Raw genomic sequence first — 19,439 nt, forward strand, 5'->3', positions numbered from 1 at the left:
ACAGCCACAGACAGGAGCCGACAGCCACTGACAGGCATCGACAGCCACTGACAGATGCTGACAGTCAGACAGATGCCAAAAGCCACTGGCAGACGCCGACAGCCACTGACAGACGCCAACAGTCACTGACAGGCGGCACAGCCACTGACAGGAGCCAACAGCCACTGACAGGTGCCGACAGCCACCGACAGGCGCCGACAGCCACTGACAGGCACCGACAGCCACTGACAGGCGTCAACAACCACTGACAAATGCCAACAGTCACTGACAGGCACTGACAGCCACTGACAGGAGCCAACAGCCACTGACAGACGCCAACAGCCACTGACAGGCATCGACAGCCACTGACAGGCATCGACAGCCACTGACAGACGCCAACAGCCACTGACAGACACCAAAAGACACCGACAGCCACTGACAGACACCAAAAGACACCGACAGCCACTGACAGACACTGACAGCCACTGACACCCACTGACAGACACCGACAGCCACTGACAGACGCCAACAGCCACTGACAAACGGCAACAACCACTGACAGGCGCCGACAGCCACTGACAGACGCCGACAGCCACTGACAGACGCTGACAGCCACTGACATACGCCAACAGCCACTGACATACGCCGACAGCCACTGACAGATGCCAACAGCCACTGACAGGCACCGACAGCCACTGACAGACACTGACAGCCACTGACAGATGCCAACAGCCACTGACAGATCCCAATAGCCACTGACAGGCACTGACAGCCACTGACAGTTGCCATCAGAAAGCAACAGGTACGAAAAGTCACTAGCTAGCAGACACGAACGGCCCCCACCAGACACAGACAGTCACCAACAGGCAAAAACAGTTAGCAAGGGGCACAGACAGTCACCGACAAGCAAGAACAGTCACTGACAGGGAACAACAGTTAGCAAGGGGCACAGACAGTCACCGACAGGGAACAACAGTCACCACAGGGAACAACTGTTACTGTCAGGAAACAACAGTCATCAACATGCAACAACTGTCACCAAAAGTCACCAGCTGGCAGACACAGATGGCCCCTGTCAGACAGGCAATCACCAACAGGCAAAAATAGTCACCGACAGGCAACAACAGTCAGCAAAGGGTACAGACAGTTACTGACAGGCAAAACAGTCACTGACAGGCAACAACAGTCAGCAAGGGGCGTGGACAGTCACCGGCAGTCAGCAAAAGTCACTCGCTGGCAGAGACAACCAGCCACCATCAGGCAACAATAACTTACAGGCACAAACTGTCACTGACAGCCAGTCAGTCACAGACGGTGAGTGTCAGTTTGTGACACAATTGCAGTTAATGTGCAAATACTTGAAAAAATGTAATTTTCCAAAATTCTGAAATAGCTCTGCAACTGAAACCTATAACACAAATTGTCATTATTTATAGTCTGTTTAGCCCAAATTAACAGAGACTGTTTGTCACGCGTCAGAGAACCATAAAAATCGGAGCTATGTGAAACAAGTAAATGAAGACGTCGTCTTTGGGTCTGGGAAGTTTTACAACCATATTTAACGACATTCTGCCATTTTTATGAAATTAGTAGCAAATTGAACGTGTTGCTCATTGAACTGATTGTGCTCTTTCTATACATGCAAACAGTGCAAAGACACACTCAGAATAATGGCAAAAGACAGATACATGCAGGCGGGACCAGCATTTCTACGGAGAGCAGATGACGAGGAAATAGAAAACAATAATTTAACATTAATTGCATTCAGAAAATAAGAGAGTAGGATTCTGTTAGTTGGTTCAATGAAACACTGAGTTGGTGTCAACAATGTGAAAAAATGAAAAAAATTAGTCCAGCTGTCACTCAGTGGCTATTACAACCATTTGATTCAAAATTAAACACAAAGGGCAACAATGACTTCATTAAACATGTTTCCTGCAACCTAATTAGTCATTTTTAAAATGTTTGGACCAATTTATTTCCTCAAGAACAATTATATGCTCTGAAAAGGCATTTCTACTGAATGTTGTATAGAAATGACCAGAACAAGAAAAAGTCCACCAGGAAACAAAAAATGAAACGAAGTGTTTGAAGTCAGAAGAATGAGCTACAAACTAAAGTCACTCATTCTAATTCATTCACTGTCTTTGATATTGTTGTTGTGCTTGGAAACACATGCAAATGAAATGCTAATTGTGGTGATTGATTCTACTAACATTCTAACAAGCTGTTAATCCCCATCCACTAAACCCAGACTCTTCTCATCTTCAAACTAATCTGGATAACTGAGATGCAACATGAGTGAATGTTGAAACCAATCATGTGATCAACACTCATTTTTATTGGTTTACAGTACGACTGTCATCAATGTCGTCACTCACAAACGCTTTCCACTATGATATCGAGAGAAGCATTGATACATTTACACAGCAAACTGTTGATGCACACGGCAGTGAGCCTTGTCTTTCATCCTGTCAAAGATGTCAAACACAGAACATTTGAGTGGGAAAGTGCGTCCAAACCTTTGACTTGTGCTGTACACTCACTGGCCACTTTATTAGGTACTCCTGTTCAATTGCTTTTTACAGGAAAAGCTAAAGTCAGTACGTTTAGGCATCTAGAAGTGGTGAAGATGACTTGCTGAAGTTCAAACCAAGCATCAGAATGAAGAAGAAAAGGGATTTAAATGACTTTGACCGTGGCATGGTTGTTGGTGTCAGACAGTCCGGTCTGAGTATTTCACAAACTGATGATCTACTGGAATTTTCACACACAACCAGCTCTGGAGTTTACAGAGAATGGCCCCCAAAAAGAAAAGATATCCAGTGAGCAGCAGTTGTGTGGATGAAACTGCCTTGTTGATGTCAGAGGTCAGAGGAGAATGGGCAGACTGGTTGAATGGGCGACTGCATGATGCCATCATGTCAATATGGACCAACAGCTCTGAGGAACGTTTCCAACACCCTGTTGAATCTATGCCACAAACAATTTAGGAAATTCTGAAGGCAAAAGGGGGTCCAATTGGTACTTGTACCAAGGGGTATACCTAATAAAGTGGCCGGTAAGTGTATTTCGAACCAGTATATTGTGTGAAAAACACATGACCAAAGCTTTTGATTCTGAGAAAATAAATCTTTGGGTTAAAAACTTAAAAAATTACAAATTAGAGTTTGCCAGTGTTATTGTGTGACTATAATGGAATGTGAGCTAAAAGGATAACAGAAGTCCAGAAAGCATTATGACGAATGCACATGATGAATTAAAGTTGGCGGACGCTTGACTAAATTTATGGAGAGTGTTTCATGAATCAACTGTGATCTTATGATTTTGAACTTAAAAAAAAAATTACCTTCTGTTCAGCAGTGAAGACGACATCATCAGCACCATGCAAGAGCCACATGACAGTCACATGATGCGCACGCACATGATTGATTGAAAGGAAAATGTAGAAGAGTGGAGGGAAGGAGGGAGGGGGGCCAGAGGAGCACATGGAAAACATACAAAACATTTTGAAATGATGTCAACATAACATAATCAACAAAACATACAATAAAAACAACAGCGGCAAACAGCAAAAAGCAAACACATCAGTCACTGAATACACATCAACATCGCGTGTGAATTCATGAAGCATTTTCTTTCAGTTTTGCTTGACGATATTAAAAATATTAAATTTCAAAATAAAATACAAGCAAAACTGTGCACTGAGAACTGCCTCATGCATCCAGACACTCAGCAGCAGCAGCAGCCTGTCCTCTGACCGTTGTGTTTTAACACTCCTACACAACAACCACAGCTCAGTTAGGTTCAGAGGAAAGTCTGCAACATTGGCAATGCTAACATGCTAAATAAAAAAAACACAACAATGAAAATGAACAGTGTGCGCTGTGACACTGTTTGTTGTCTCGCTGTGATACAGGTGGACAAAACACAGTGACGACTGCAAATGGAACAATGTGACCATTCTTAGAAACACGTTTTCAAAAGGAGATATTTAGTTATGAACATACCCGGGATGCCACAGAGCACGTGTTTGAGACATTTTCAGATGACTACACTGACACAATACAATAAACACATCACAGTGTTCAGTAAGAACTCACCTTCAAATTGTGCAAATGGGACCACTTACACATGATTCACCAATTGTGCACAAATGTTAAGATGTAACTTTTACTGATAAATATGGTACATGTTAAATGTTAAACATTGTTAGTCATGCAACTGTACAGACAGTGTGCAGTCATGTGACTTTCAGCGGTGACACCACCATGTTGGTAGGTGCTGGTTCGCCTCTCTTGGTGTGGAAATACCAACCAGGTATCAGTATGCAAAATACAAGGACAAAGCTGCCCCTCTCAAAGACCCAGTTGGCAATCTGGCTTAAGGTGAATCCAATCCAGATTGCTTTCTAGTCAGATAGTGTTAAGACTAGTGCACACACATAATGAGGACGTTTGACGCCAATATGGACCAACATCTCTGAGGAATATAATAATAATGGAAACCCAACACCTTGCTGAATCTATGCTCCAAAGAATTAAGGCAGTTCCGAAGACAAAATATGGTCCAACCTGGTACTAGCAAGTTGTACCTAATAAAGTAGCCAGTGAGTGCATAACAACTAAGCTAGTCATGTGACCTGCTCAGATGACATGTCAGCTTAGCCAGCTACATAAATGAAGGCTTTTATTTTGAAAAGTGCATACAGTACTATTTACTCGGCTATTAAGACAGAATGGATTCACATGCATCTATAAGTTCTGAGATTTCAATTTCTCATCCAAACATCCTTCAGCCTCCCACTCTTCTATAAAACCCAAGTAAGTCGAAGTTAAACTGTCACGCAGGTCCAACATACATTTTTGGTTTGTACAAACCTTTCCACAAGTTACTATTGAACAGGAACGAGGCACGTAACACATTTTTGTCTTTAGATGCAAAAAGCCTAGACTCTCTCGACACTGACTGGGAACCCAAGTTAATAACATTGATTCAAATATCTCTGACTTGGTGTTTTTGTCATGTTTTCCTTTCTTCCCTGTCAAATCAATTTTAATGCAGAAATAACATGACTAGTACTCCTGCTTACATCAGACTGGTCTTTATTCTTCCCTTGTAAATACAATAGCTCAATATACAAGGTCTATTAGAAAAGTATCCTACCTTTTTATTTTTTAACAAAAACTATATGGATTTGAATGACGTGCGATTACACCAATCATGCTTGAACCCTCGTGCGCATGCGTGAGTTTTTTCACGCGTCGGTGACATCATTTCCCTGTGGGCAGGCCTTGAGTGAGATGTGGTCCTGCCCTCTCGGCTGAATTCCTTTGTTTCACATGCTGCTCGAGACGGCACGCGTTGCTTTATCAAAATTTTTTCTGGACCTGTGAGGAATATCCGAGTGGACACTATTTGAGAAATTAAGCTGGTTTTCGGTGAAAAGTTTAACAGCTGATGAGAGATTATGGGGTGTTTCTGTCAGTGTAAGGACTTCCCATGGAGCGGGACGTCGCGCAGCGCTTCCAGGTGCCGTCGTCGGCCTGTTTCGACCTGAAAACATCCTAATTTAAGGCTTAATTCACCCAGGACATTGTGAGAGAACAGAGAAGATTCAGAAGAGGCCGGCATGAGGACTTTATGCGGACATTCCACTGTTTAAGGACATTTTGTAATGAAAGATGTGCGCGCAAATTCGCCGAGTCGTTTCCATGACGACTCAGCGAATCTGTGTGCGCCGCGACAGGAAAAACACCTCCGTGTTGAAAACCATTTGTAAAATTCAGGCGGCTTTTGATGGCTTTCAACAAGTGAGTAACTGAGAAATTGTTTAACAGCTAGGGCATGTTCCAACTTGCCTGTTAAGGTTTCCAACGGAGGTGTTTTTCCTGTCGCGACCCCCCGCGGTCGGGTCCGGCCCGACATGCGACTCTGCCCGCACGTTCTTTCATTACAAAATGTCCGTTAACAATGGAATGTCCAAATAAACTCCTCATGCCGACTTCTTCTGAAAGTTCTCTGTTCTCTGACGACTTCCTGGGTCAACAGAGCCTGAAATGTGGAAGTTTTCAACTTGAAACGGCGAGACGCTGCCGCCTCGAAGCGCAGATCGCCGTCAGGCGCCGTGGGCCGTCCTTACGGCGACACTACCAGACCAAAATCTCTCATCAGCCGTTAAAATTTTTTACCAAAAACCAGCTGAATTTATCGAATGGTGTCCACTCAGTTGTGCCTTACAGTTTTGAAAAAATTTTGATCAAACAAAGCAGCAGTCTCTGAGCCATTCCTAAACAATGAAAAAATCGACGAGAGGGTGGGCGACTCCTCACTCAAAGACTGCCCACAGGCGAATGACGTAACCGACAGGCGTGAAAAAACTCTTGCATGCCCACGAGGGTTCAAGCATGTCTGATGTAATCACACGTGATTCAAATCCATATGGTTTTTGAAAAAAATAATAAGGTCAGATACTTTTCTAATAGACCTCGTATGTTGTAATTTTCCCCTCAGGACCTTGAGCGTGAGATCCACAGACAGACTGGGGCGGTGTCTGATGTTTTACATCTGTTGTACCAGGCATTCGTGGTGAAGAAAAGCTGAGCCAGAAGGTAAGACTCTCAATTTACGATCTTATCCTCAGTCATGGTCCTGAACTTTGGGTAATAACTGAAAAATAAGGATGTGGATACAAGCAGCAGAAATGAGATTCCTCCACTGGGTATCTGGGCTTACACTCTGGGACAGGGTGAGAAGCTCGACTATCTGGGAGGAACTCTGAGTGGAGCTGCTACTTCTTCGCATCAAAAGGAGCCAGCTGAGATGATTTGGGCATCTGGTCAGGATGCCCTCTGGTCGTTTCTATAGGGAGGTCCTCCAGGCATGTCCAATTTCCCAGCTGGCTAGGGAACACCTCTGGATCCCTAGGAAATGTTACAGGCCTTGGCCGAGGATAGGAAAGTCCTTGGTTTGCTGCCACTGCAACCCAGACCCGGATAAGTGGCAGAAAATGAATGAATGAATGAACGTCCCAAATAAATAATAGCTTCACGCAGAATGTCTTCACTTTTGGCACATCACACCACAACAGACATGATGGATGTGACTGTCATTTGTACGTCACCTGATCCATGCAGCTTCATTTACACGTGGAACTGATTACATTTACACATCCAACTGGCAGGGGCATGGATTTGACATTTCCACCTTTTTCCTCATCCTGCTCCTTATCATCATTAGCATGATGTCAGAGCAGTCGATTTGACAATGTACTTTTTCTCTTTTATTCATTTTTCAGTTTGTGTTGACAGAGAACTTAATGATTATAAAGTAATTATTTTATTGTAAAATGGTGCTATTTAACCAGTGAAGCAAAAGCCCCATCGCTCCACTCAATCACTCAATGCACTGATTCTACGATCGTGACTTTGCCTGACAGGTTAATGACAAGAGCAGAACTGCAGGATGGGTTGTATTAACATTTAAATTAGTGACATTCAAGAGAATTAGAAGAGACCAAAGTATTTTCTGCCTCTTAGTCTCTCACTGTGTCTCACCCACTGAAAACTTAGTTATTTTGTAATGAGAAAGGGAAATCTTCAACAGCAAAGGCAGTGTTGAGCTTCACTGAGTTTTGTCCACTTTGGTTTAAATGTGGTTTTACTCCCTTATATGAAGGACACATCTGTGACTTGTTCATGAAAAAATAATTTTGGTACTGCATTAAGTAAAACAGTATCCAAAAGAAAATCAGAGCTGTAAAATCCACCTTGTAGCCCCTGGTCCACTAGCTCAGGGGCTACAATGGATAAATGACTTGGGTTATTTCAGGAAGGGCATCTAGCATGAAATTCATTTATTCATTTTCTATAACCGCTTAATCCAATCAAGGGTCATAGGGGTTCTGGAGCCAATCTCAACAGTCATAGGGTATTAGGCAAGGTACACCCTTGACAGGATGCCAGTCTACCACAGGGCCACAAAACAGATAAGAACATTCACACCTATGGTCAACTTAAAGCTCCCATTCACCTAATGTGCTTGTCTTTGAAAGAAGCAGGAAGCCGTAGCACCCAGATGGAACCTACACAAACACGGGGAGAACATGCCAACTCTACACAGAACGGACCAGGTGGTAAGCGATCCCATGACATTCTTGCTGTGAAGCAACAGTACTCACCACTAAGTCACTACCAAACAATAAAACTTGCAATTTCTAACCTACATTGTTTAGTTGTTGACGCGTCGCGGAGGATCAGCTGTTTTTAGCAGCAGATACGGAGCGGCTCGGAGAAAAAAAAGCATAAAAATGTCTTTGTAAAGCTCAGTGCAGGTGTGCTGTTGTCACTGTGCTTAAGAGGTGAGGACGAGTCGTAGCTGTTGCAGAAAAACGCGAATGAAAAGCTCACAGCTCGCTTAAAGTGTGTAGTTCAGTCGAACCCCGACCCCCTGCCCACGGACCAATTTTAATGCTGGTATCGACCCACAATGCAAAAATAATAGTGACGCACAGTGACTTGGAGAAGTAACTTTAATCTGATTACTGATTTGGAAAGATTAATGCGTTAGATTACTCGTTACTAAAAAAAGTGGTCAGATTAGAGTAACGCGTTACCGGCATCACTGCTACCAAACCACTGTGAAATTTGTCAAACCAAACATGCAGACCACAAACAAAACTTCTACACGGTATCGGCTCATGCCAGGGTTAACAATGATGCCATTGGAACTGCTGTCCAGCATGGTGCTAGGGGAAGCTGTTCTACTGTTTGTGAAGAAGAACAAAATTAAGAAAGCAGTGATGAATGTCATTAGCACATATGTCCCACAAATGGGTTGTAAGATGGAGGAGAAACACAACTTCTGCATGGAGTAAAAGAGGTAGTAGAGAGTGTACCAAAGGAAGACAGTGTGGCGATTGAAGTGGACTTCAATGGGCATGTTAGTGAAGGAAAACAGAAATGATGAGAAGGTGATAGGTAGATATGGTATCAAGCAGAGGAATGTGGAAAGGCAAATGGTGGTGGATTTTTCAAAAAGAATGGAGATTGTTGCAGGCAATGCTTATTTTAACAAGAAGGATGAGCACAGGGTGACATAAAAGAATGGACAAAGGTGCACACGTGGACAATATGCACCTTCACCTCTATGTGCAACCTCAAAGAAATTCTAGACTGTAAGGTAGTAGCAGAGAAGGCCACAGTTAGATAGCATTGGATGGTGGTTTTGAGGATAACTGTGGAAGTGAAGAAGAGGAAGACAGTGAGGGCTCAACCATGGACCAGTTGGTGGAAGCTGGAGGAGGAAGACTGTCTTGTAAAATTCAGGAAGGAGTTGAGAGAGCACTAGATGGAGGTGAAGTGATGCTGGAAGACTGCACAACTACTTAAAAAGTGGTGAGAAGGCAGCTAGGAAGGTACTGGGTATGACATATGGAAACAAGAAGGAAAACAAAGATGACTGACAGTGAAATGAGGAAGTACAGGAAAATATAAGTAGAAAGAGGTTGGCAAAAAAAGACCTGAGACAGTCAGAGAAATGAAGAAAAAGACTGCAGTCCAAGAAGATGTGGCACAAGGTGAAAAAAAAACAATGTGGAAAAGGCTAAAGAAAGAGCATAGAGCAGAGTGTAAATCAAGTTGAACACTAATGAAGAAGAAGAAAAGGACCGACTGGCCGGACAGAGAGGCTGAGATGGTTAGGGTGACAATGTGCTGACACGAGAGTGTGTTGAGAAGGTGGAGTGAGTATTCTAAGGAGCTGATGAATGAAGAAAAGGAAAGAGATTAAAGGCTGGATGATATGGAGAGAGTGAATCCAGAAGTGCAATGGATGGATAAGGATGATGTCAGCACAGCTATGACAAGGATGAAGAATGGAGAAGTGTACTGGCAGCAGTCTTTTAAGAATAAGGCGAAGTGCAAAGCTGCAATAACTACAGAGACATTCATAAGCCACTGCATGATCTTATGGCCATTTAATTCTCTTTTTACAATCAACAATTATTTATTTTATGGCCCATATTGACTTATTCTATTTACTAGCACTTATCATTCATATGTTGCGCTAAACATTTTTTTCTTCATGGGGTAAGTGAAATGTTATTTCCTTTTTATGCTCCACATAAAAATAACAAAGGCAATCTGAATGTGAGCTCATTTAAGACAAACATGACCAGGGGTGCAGAGATGAATAGAATGCAAGTATGGTACTGAAAGAAAATGGACACTGTGTATGAAATTGACAACTGCATCAAGTGAAAAGTGTGCCGTGCACTGACTTGTGCATGATAGAAGATAGGGGCCTTTGTGTACAAAGAGTCTGGACTTTCTTCATATATATCGGAGAACATAGCAACTCTTTACCAGCAGCGGAGCAGATAAAATCTATTTTACAGCAAAATCAAAAAGCACCAAATTTGGCATGGTGATACCCAAGATCAACTGGCCACTTGAAATCCACCAAAATGCCCTACAGAAATTGTCCAATCACAATGGCTCTGTTTTACAGCATCAGTTAAATCCAAGATGGTGCCAAATTTAATGATGGCCACCAAATTGACCCCAAAATCATTTTTTCCTCACAGAAATGTCGTTACTTATTTGATTTGCGTGATCTTGCTGTCAAATTTTAGGTTTTCAGGCATGCCAGATTAAATTTTTTTTATGTTTCAACAACAATATGACACTTAGTGGCATAAATTGCCATTTGTCCATGTTGCCTGCAGATATTAAAAATTACAACAAAATATATTCAACATTTAACACCTTTTAATAGGCCTGCATACAGTAGTTTTAAGAGATGAACACTTTCCAAACATGTGCTGAGTGGAACCCATTAATACTAAATGTAATAAACCTCACTCTAATTTGGCACATGAGCAAAACAAAACATAATAAATACCATAAATAGCAAATAAAATATAACTAAATGGAATTTGACATAAATATCATTTTAATTGATCCAATAGGAGCATTTCTATGCAAAAATAGATTTTCCATCTGACATTTTAGCCATCTTGGAAAATGGCTACCATGTTGAATTGAAAGTGGCCAATCAACCAGACATGCTGAGCAATACCATGAGAATCACCATACCAAATGTGATGCTTGTTCCACCAAACGCACAATTTTTCCATTATCTGCTCCACTACAGGGACTGATTTTAGATGGAATCATTCTAAAGAACACCAAAACATGAGGCTTAAAGAAACTGCTGCAGTGTTAAGGATGGATCTGCAGACTGTCAGGGCTACATCAGTGTGGTCAACAAACCCAAATCCACATCAGAGGAATGGAATTAGTTAAATGACAGGAAGACTACAGATAGTGACATAAGAACAAACAACTACTTTACTGTTAGTGTAACTTCAGTTGCTCAAAGACTGGTTTGGAATAAGTGACAGCACAGAATTCCACCATTAAATCATGTGTTGGTTCAGGTGATGGAAATAGGAACAGAACAAAACAAAGCAGGTAAGAAAGAAACTTACTTGTGAAAGTATAACCTGTGAAGTCCAGTAGAAAACAAAATGAATGGAAAACCATCATGAAATGAAAAAACAAAGGAGAGGAAACAAAGCCAATGAGATGAGAAATAAGAACAATTAAAAAGTAAACAATGCTGTCTTCCTGCATCATTAACCGCTGTCACAGTGTGATTGTGTCTCATTACATTGTGTGAGTACAGGAAATCTGTCTGCCTCTGGAAGAGGTTAACTCCCTCACATATTTATCGTTTGATGTGAGATGTAGTAGCTGAAGGATTCCTGCTCCTGTCATGTCAGAGTAACATGGAGAGACTCAACTTTCAACGAACACTTGATTTAAAAACTACAACAAAATGAATACAGCTTGAGATGTAGAAAATAATGAAAGTTCAAAAGTTTAGATTTGCTTCAGGAAAAGTGGATGCTAAGGAAGGTTTGCAACAGAAGCAGTGGGTGAGGAAGCACAGATAATGGAAGCGTCAAACAAAACAACATTCAAGACCCTGATATCAAACAACAAGATATCTTGCAGACTGACTGTGGAGTGAATCTGACAGTGTGAGTAATGTCACTCTTCAGACAGTGGATTATAGCCAGCAGCATTCCATCACTTCCATTTTGTCAGTCATTGTATGGCTCCAGTAGCTCATTTCTCACTGGTTATTGGCTTATTAATCTTGGTGATGTCCAAGGCAAGTATGGGTTTATTTACATGTCTCTTGCTCATATTCTAACAGGGCTATTCCACAGGATACCGTTTTACTATGATCACCCACGATCCAAAAAATGGCAAAAAACGGGATGAAACTGCTTAATCCTGGTTTGCCTCCTAACAGGCTGTCTTATAAAGTGCAGACTTGGCAACCTGCCCAAAAAAAGAAAGAAAGGAGCTGTGCCCTTGGCCAGACATTTTCAAGCTGTTTGGCCAGAACCGCAATAAACACTGCTCCAGCTTCAAATTCTTACCCTGATGGAGTACGATCAAACAAGTTTCAAGCCGTATAGTCATGAAATGACATGAATGAGCAGTGCGCTCTCATTTTGTCTTATTAGGCTCAGCCGCACATATAAATAATTAATACAATCACTGGACACTGACAGATGAGATATTGGTGTATAATTAGTGAAAATCACTGGGTTGAAATAAAAAATAAATAAAAGGGGACCCAATACAGAATCCTGCAGTTAAATAACCCTGATTAAAAAAAAAAATGAAATGCCACTCGCAGGATTCAAACCTCCAATTTACAAAAGGTGTGATTAACAGATGGAAATGTTACCACTGCACTACAATCGCTGTCTTATAATGGAAGCATGAAATGCTTAAAATAAAAAATGAGATAAAGGCATATTTTCAAAAAAGAGAAATTAGATGATGTATGGACACGTGTGCTGGGCCGACCCGCAGCCTGTCGAGGTGCGCTGTGTGCGGCCGCTGCAGCCCGGTACAAAGGCGAAAGATGTTTTATGTATTTCCACGTGAGGACACCAGGCAGAGACATGTGCCTCACAAAGAAAAGTTGTAAGTTCATGTCCTTCAAAACACAGTACGTGTTCCCCAGCTGGGACAGCAGCTGCTGTTGGCAGACACGCCCCCTGTCCGTTATTTGTTATGTAATTGTATATGTAAGTATTGTAATTATTTATATGCCTGTCCTGCCGGTGGGCTCTCTGTTTTTAATGTGACACATCGTGTGCACTGACCCGTCATTTCCAGCTGTCAGTGTGCTGCGATCAGTTGACAGGCGCCTCCCCGTGCTGTGTGCGCTCAGACGTGGCTGTCTGGCCTCCATGTGATCATGTCTGTACATACATATAAGCATTTTATGCAAGTGTGCGTAAAAAACCACACACATACGACACACGCGCACATGTGCAATACACATGCACGCCACGCGCGTTGCTTTTGGCGACACCACACTTGTGGGGGCACTGAGATAAATTTCACATCCAGCTCAAAAGTGATCATCTGCTCACTATTTTCGTGCTAACAGTGCGAATGGCCACACAAATGTCAAGCGAGCTGTGTTGGATGTTCGTGTGTGTGTCACATGGAATTTGGACGACACCCTGCCATGAGAGGGATCGAATGGGCTCTCACAGGGCACAATCTGTCTTTCAGCCACTGGTGTGCGTGAATAATTGTAGTGACAGGTGTACGAGGATTTTTCACGAACGGCATGCAATTCCTCCTTCGTACGCTGGTCGGCTTCAATCGTGTTATGTGTGAAGGGGCCCTAATGATTAGAAGTCCCAAAGTCCTGATAGGACACACTGCCAAAGATGGTTGAGAAGGACAAGGCTAAGGTCCTGTGGAACTTCAAATTCTAGACAGACAAATATCTGCTGGCCAACCAAGCAGACATAGTGGTGGCTGACAAATGGAAGAAAATCACAGTTTCATGGTATCACAATATCATTAAAAAAAAGAAAAAAACTCTTCCATAATCCTATCACGGAGTCTGTATCAGACCCCGTGATAGGATTATCAGAGGCAACACATCTTTAAGACAAACAGGACGCTGAGCAGGTGTGCAGTGAATCTTCACTCTGCACTGACATACACACAGAGTATATAGAACTTTTAGAACTGAAGAGCCCAGCTTGCTGAGTGACAAATAGTCTTGAAGATAAACTGGACTTCTGGCAGGCTTTGAGGAATCTCCTATGTCACGTGATCTGCGCTTTATTTACCCTTTCTATCAACAATATTGTTTTAACTATGGTTACACCTTGAGGCATTACAGTATGTACAAATATAGCAGAGTATTTCAGGATACTCTGACACAGGGCTCATTAGCACCTCTGTCATCCAGTCTCCACCACTTTATTTTGATTGGTCACTGAGGGCCCAAAGTAGCATAAGCAGTTTTGGGGCATGTTGGCATTGAGAGGGAGTACAAACTGAGCAGAAAATCAACTAATTAATCATGGATGTGTGGTGAGCTTGACATAAAATCAATCAGTGTCACCTGCTCCTCCCTTTATGGTGAAGTTCACCAGGTGCACCACATGGTGGCATTGTGGTGGTAAGTGTGAAGACTGTTCACTGAGCAGCGTGTATTAACGGAGCGAATGAAAGGATTCGGAAGCACAAGTCCACGTCAAGACTGTTAACAGACAGGTAAAAGCTGTTTCGAGTGCCAGTGTGTGTGTGAGTGGGTCCTAAGATGACTGAGGATGGTGCACGACCCCCCGTTGATGTGGGCTCCTGCCTGCACTGTGAGACAAACCCACAGTGACTGTGGGCGGAAGATGTTCTTGCTGCCTTCTGAGCTGCTCCTCTTCATTTAAAGCAATCGGATCCAAATGGTTGATTTACAAGCCTGACAGTCTTCTTCCTTTTGGAGGTGATGAAGCCGAGCCACAGTCAAAAAGTCTATGAATCCAATTTGCACAAATGTGAAAAAAACAAACAAAACAATAGATAGATATCAAAGCCATTTGTACAGCTCCTTTATTTATAGTACTGTGGGCAAAAAGTCATCTGGCACATCATGGTACATTAAAATACACTGTATCCAGGCGTCAGAACCACAGACTGTACATATACTGGACAAAGCCTGTGGGATGTCACCCATAGATTTTGTATAGAGACCCGGAACAGCCGAAATGAACCCCATATTTGGGCGTCACAATGTTGGCCGCTGTAGCAGCAGTGGCACTAATTATTGCTACGTCACGACAAACCCATGAATGGATAAAGGGGTGGAACGTGGGTGACTCAGTTGTGTGAAGCTACCAGGCTAACCTCAGATCAGGGGCCTGTACTACAAAGCGGGAATACTGGCTTATCAGGATAACTTCGGAAGTAAGCTGATGACATGTGGAGTAACTTCCCGGTTAACCCGTACTACGAAAGGTGGATAGGTTCTGATCGAGGTATGCTGCCATGGCAATTTATGCTGTGTGCCAAACCTGCTCCGAGCAGGTTATGTTCTCGGTTAGCTTGAGATTTTCGCTTAACCACTCCCTTTATAAGTACCGTCCATCCACCTTCAATCACTCTGAAGACAATGCCGGCCTACCTGGATGATCCGTTTGATATTGGGGCACAAATTGTGAGGGGCTGCCTTCGCAGGGTGAGAGTTTTTAAAGACCGCCAGAATCCGCTGACATACCCGGACGATATTCTCTATGAAAGATATAGATTCTCAGCCAAGGGAATTCGTTATCTTTGTCAGCTGATCGGGCCAGAAGTCTGTAACATTACCCGTCGTACACTGTAAAAAAAAGACTGTTGTTTTTACAGGAAAACACTGGCAGCTGTGGTTACCAGGGAATTCCTCTAAAAAATACAGCAGTTAAATGTGCCAAAAAGAGAGCTCTTGTTGTAGATTTAACAGTTCTTTTAATGTGAGTCAGCCGTGGTTCATTCACTGTAAATCCATATACATATTATGTCTGTAATGTTATCTACTGTGCTGCTGTATGTTTTACAGGAATTCCCTGGTAACCACAGCTGCCAGCGTTTTCCTGTAAAAACAAGTCATTTTTTACAGTGTAGCAGTGCCCCGACGATCGAGCAGATAATGTGCCTTGTGCCTATTTTGCCAGTGGACAATTTATGTATTCCATCGGTGATGCTGAACATCTGAGCAAGAATACTGTATGTCGTATGATTCGGAAAGGTAGTACTTGCTCTATGTAAACTGTTGGATGCATTTGTCCTTTTCCCTGGCCATTTATCTGCAATGCAAATCAACGAAGGGTTTAATGCAATCACGGGTAATTACTAATATCAAAATAGGTCTAATGCATGTCCATTAATTAGGCGAAGTGGGGCTTATCAAGCTATGAATATAAACCTACCGTTCTGAAGGATGTTTTTATATTTCATCTTCACCTGCTGCCAGGTGCATTTGTCACTGCTATTGCATCTGAAATATTGACAGGATTAGGAATAGCAATCATACAGTCAAGGTAGCCTATTTAGGAAACATTAAATTAACCTAACATCTATTAGTAGGCCTATGCCCACTTCTGAATCGTGTTGCATCTGGGCGTAATTAATGAAAGAAGGTCATTTTTTTTACACATATTAGACATTCCACAGGTTAATCATCTGTAACAGATTTGGGGAACAGTTGAATTGTACGTACGCATTTACCCGATCAGCAATACGTTGCCAACAAGCCTGTCTTGCTTTATTGGCAGACAATGTGTTTGATTTCCCCCTTAACATTAATTTAAATTCCTTGTAGCTCCGCATAATAATTGTGCATTCTTCTTCGGTAAAGTAAGGTGACCGTGCCATCATTGAAAAATGGTGACGTGTGCTGCAACCTGCCCCTTTTATGCGAATGCGCACAAACTCCAATTAGGTTAACACAGGTTCAACAAATCAACATCTTAATCAGCGTCGTAGTGCCGATTAACACCACTTGAGGAAACCAGATTTTGTCAACCCCGGTTTAAGAGGTTGACCCTGGGTTACATCTAAGTAAGTTAACCCCGCTTCGTAGTACAGGCCCCAGATGTTTGTTAAATTATATTGATGGGGACTATGCGGTGGTTCTTATAACGATTTGCTTTGCTGTGGCCATTAATAGTTATGAGCCAGATGAAGCTAAAGACAGCTGCTAAAAGTGCTAATGCAGTTGGCATATAAGAGGAGAATTTCCCTCAGCGTGAATACTGCAGCAGGGATGTTTTAGTTGATCCCTTAGGACATTTCACTGCACAACAAGCAATGTTCTAAGTGAGACACAGTCCTCCACAACAGCCAGCGGCCACAGTGAGCGGACTCTGGGTTACGGACATTGTGAGAGGTGAAGAGGCTGGGCTTTGTTGCTGTTACTCAAAGTGACCACGCCCCTAATTATGCATAATTTTATGGCTCAGGTGAACCATCCAATCTTACCGCTTGGACAAAACACTCCCCCTCGAGTATCAGCCCACCTACCTTTTCTAATAAAAGTTGGTTAAACACCCACTCTAAACTAAATTAATGTTAAAAAAAAAAAAGTTTTTCTCATCACATTTGCGCCTTACCGGTGATGACATCATCAGCGTAGGCTGGTCTTTCTCTGTCTTTCCCCAGTTCTGTAAATGTACAGGGTGACCCACAATAACTTCTGTTTTGCATTGGGGAGTTTTTTTTTATTATAATTCATTAATTATTTTTATACATTTTTTTTTGTTTGTTTAATCAGTAGTAGTTGCATGACAATAATATTAATTTGATGCACCAACAGCAGTACCAGAGTTTTGCATAAAGTGGAACAGATCTGGTACCGTCTGGCACTAAACGGGAGTTATCTGTGATGAAATCAGACATTTTATTGAAATATATGGAGGGCTGCACGCTTGTTTCCAGCACACTCGTGCATCGTCCCACCCCATTTTCAGGCACTTTCATGAGGACTGCCCTGGGTATTCTGACACCTGGATATGGCATCATCTCGCATGCTGTGGGACATTAAAAAAAAGTAAAGATTGACAGACATGTTGCCTTTTGATGAGAGATTGGCTGCATTTATTTTTTTATTAATTAAAAGGCTGCAGATGCTGATGTTTGTCTCCAACAGCTGTGCACGTTTACAAAAACAGTCCCTGTAGAATGGATTAACAACACAGACAAACAGTGTCTCCTGAGGATCCGTTAGACAGGTGTGAGTGGTGACCGATCCACAGACGAGCAGAACTCATCAAATAACTAAAGCACTGAGCGCACACGCCAAGATAAATGTGTTAACCATTTATCTTGGCGACACCCACCGACAACAACTTTTTCCAACACTTCATCACACCTTCATATCTATCACAACATGACAGCAATGCACCCGTGGCCCTGACCTCTGGTTGCCATAGTAACAGGGTGTGCTGTTAATGAACTTTAAATAACAGCTGATGCTTTATTGCTGAGGAAGAAATCAGCCTAAAGGATGTGCAGGGACTCAAACAAAAAGCTCCCAGGAAATCCTGTTTGCCTTAAACGCCGCCAACATTGCCAACATCCACAAGGAAGCGTGTACGTGTGCACGTGGAGCTCTCTGCTGGTGCATGTGAGACAGTCCGCATAGGCTACTCTCATAGAGTATCAACCCAGCTGGAAGCTGGATTAGGAACAGACCAGGCCTGGAAAGGACTGCACTGGGGCTTGGCGTGACAACAGAGGACTGTGGGGGTGAAAGCATCAGGACGGGTGAGACAGCGGTGCTGTGGGGTTTGTTTCAAAGCATCAGGGTCAGAAAAACACTTACTGGCAGCGGAGAATTGGAGGAGTACTTACGGACTGGCTCGGTCTTGAAGATAGTGGGCAGGCTGCTCTCACCCTCACCTTTGCCATTGATGGCAGACATTTTGATCTCATAGGCAGTTTCAGGTTTGAGCCCAGCAACGGTGATACTGGTCATACCTGTTGGAGAAAATGTGGAGCTATATAAGAAGGCGGACAGCAACTGGGAAATGGTGAACGGCAACAAAAAGAATCATTCCCACACAGTTCCCACCTACTGTTTACAGCAGAATGCCTATTACCCTTTGAGAAGGCTAGATATTCACAACATCCCTTGATCACGTTAGGGAAGCCCCCATGTGATCTGTAATATCGCTAACACAGACTGTATGGGTCACTACCATAAGTACTTCAAGGGCTGTTCTTAAATGTTCCCTTTTCGCGGAATTCTGTTTTTTTAAAGACATTAATTTGGTCATAGTGGCAATGTCATATTATGAATCCCCTATTTAAAGGCAAATAAATAAAACTATAGTGGTGCCAAAGAAAATTATTTTTATGACTTACATCTTAAAAATTTGAAAGGCTGTACAGCTTTAAAATAAAAAAAAATTGTATTAAAGATGATGACTCGAGAGTTAGTATTTAGTTTCTCAGATTGTCTCAGAATACTAAAGACTTTTAAATTTTCCATGCAGACCCTCAACTCCCATTGTAAGGGTGTGCAATCAGCACCCCCAGTCAAGTCCCCAACCCCTTCCCCACCCCATCAGAAGCTAGATCCGCTTATGT

General features: G+C 42.6%; 1 protein-coding gene across 1 annotated transcript in view; it reads right to left on the reverse strand.

Moving 5' to 3' along the window:
• ncam1a (neural cell adhesion molecule 1a) overlaps positions 1–19,439 on the reverse strand; it is a 947,827-nt gene that overhangs the window by 157,036 nt on the left and 771,352 nt on the right. Inside the window, 2 exon segments of the mRNA XM_034177824.1 lie at positions 4,250–4,272; positions 18,702–18,827. Of these exon segments, the coding sequence (XP_034033715.1) occupies positions 4,250–4,272; positions 18,702–18,827 (149 nt within the window).

The sequence above is a fragment of the Thalassophryne amazonica genome, chromosome 9, assembly GCF_902500255.1.
Source record: "Thalassophryne amazonica chromosome 9, fThaAma1.1, whole genome shotgun sequence".
Taxonomy (NCBI): domain Eukaryota; kingdom Metazoa; phylum Chordata; class Actinopteri; order Batrachoidiformes; family Batrachoididae; genus Thalassophryne; species Thalassophryne amazonica.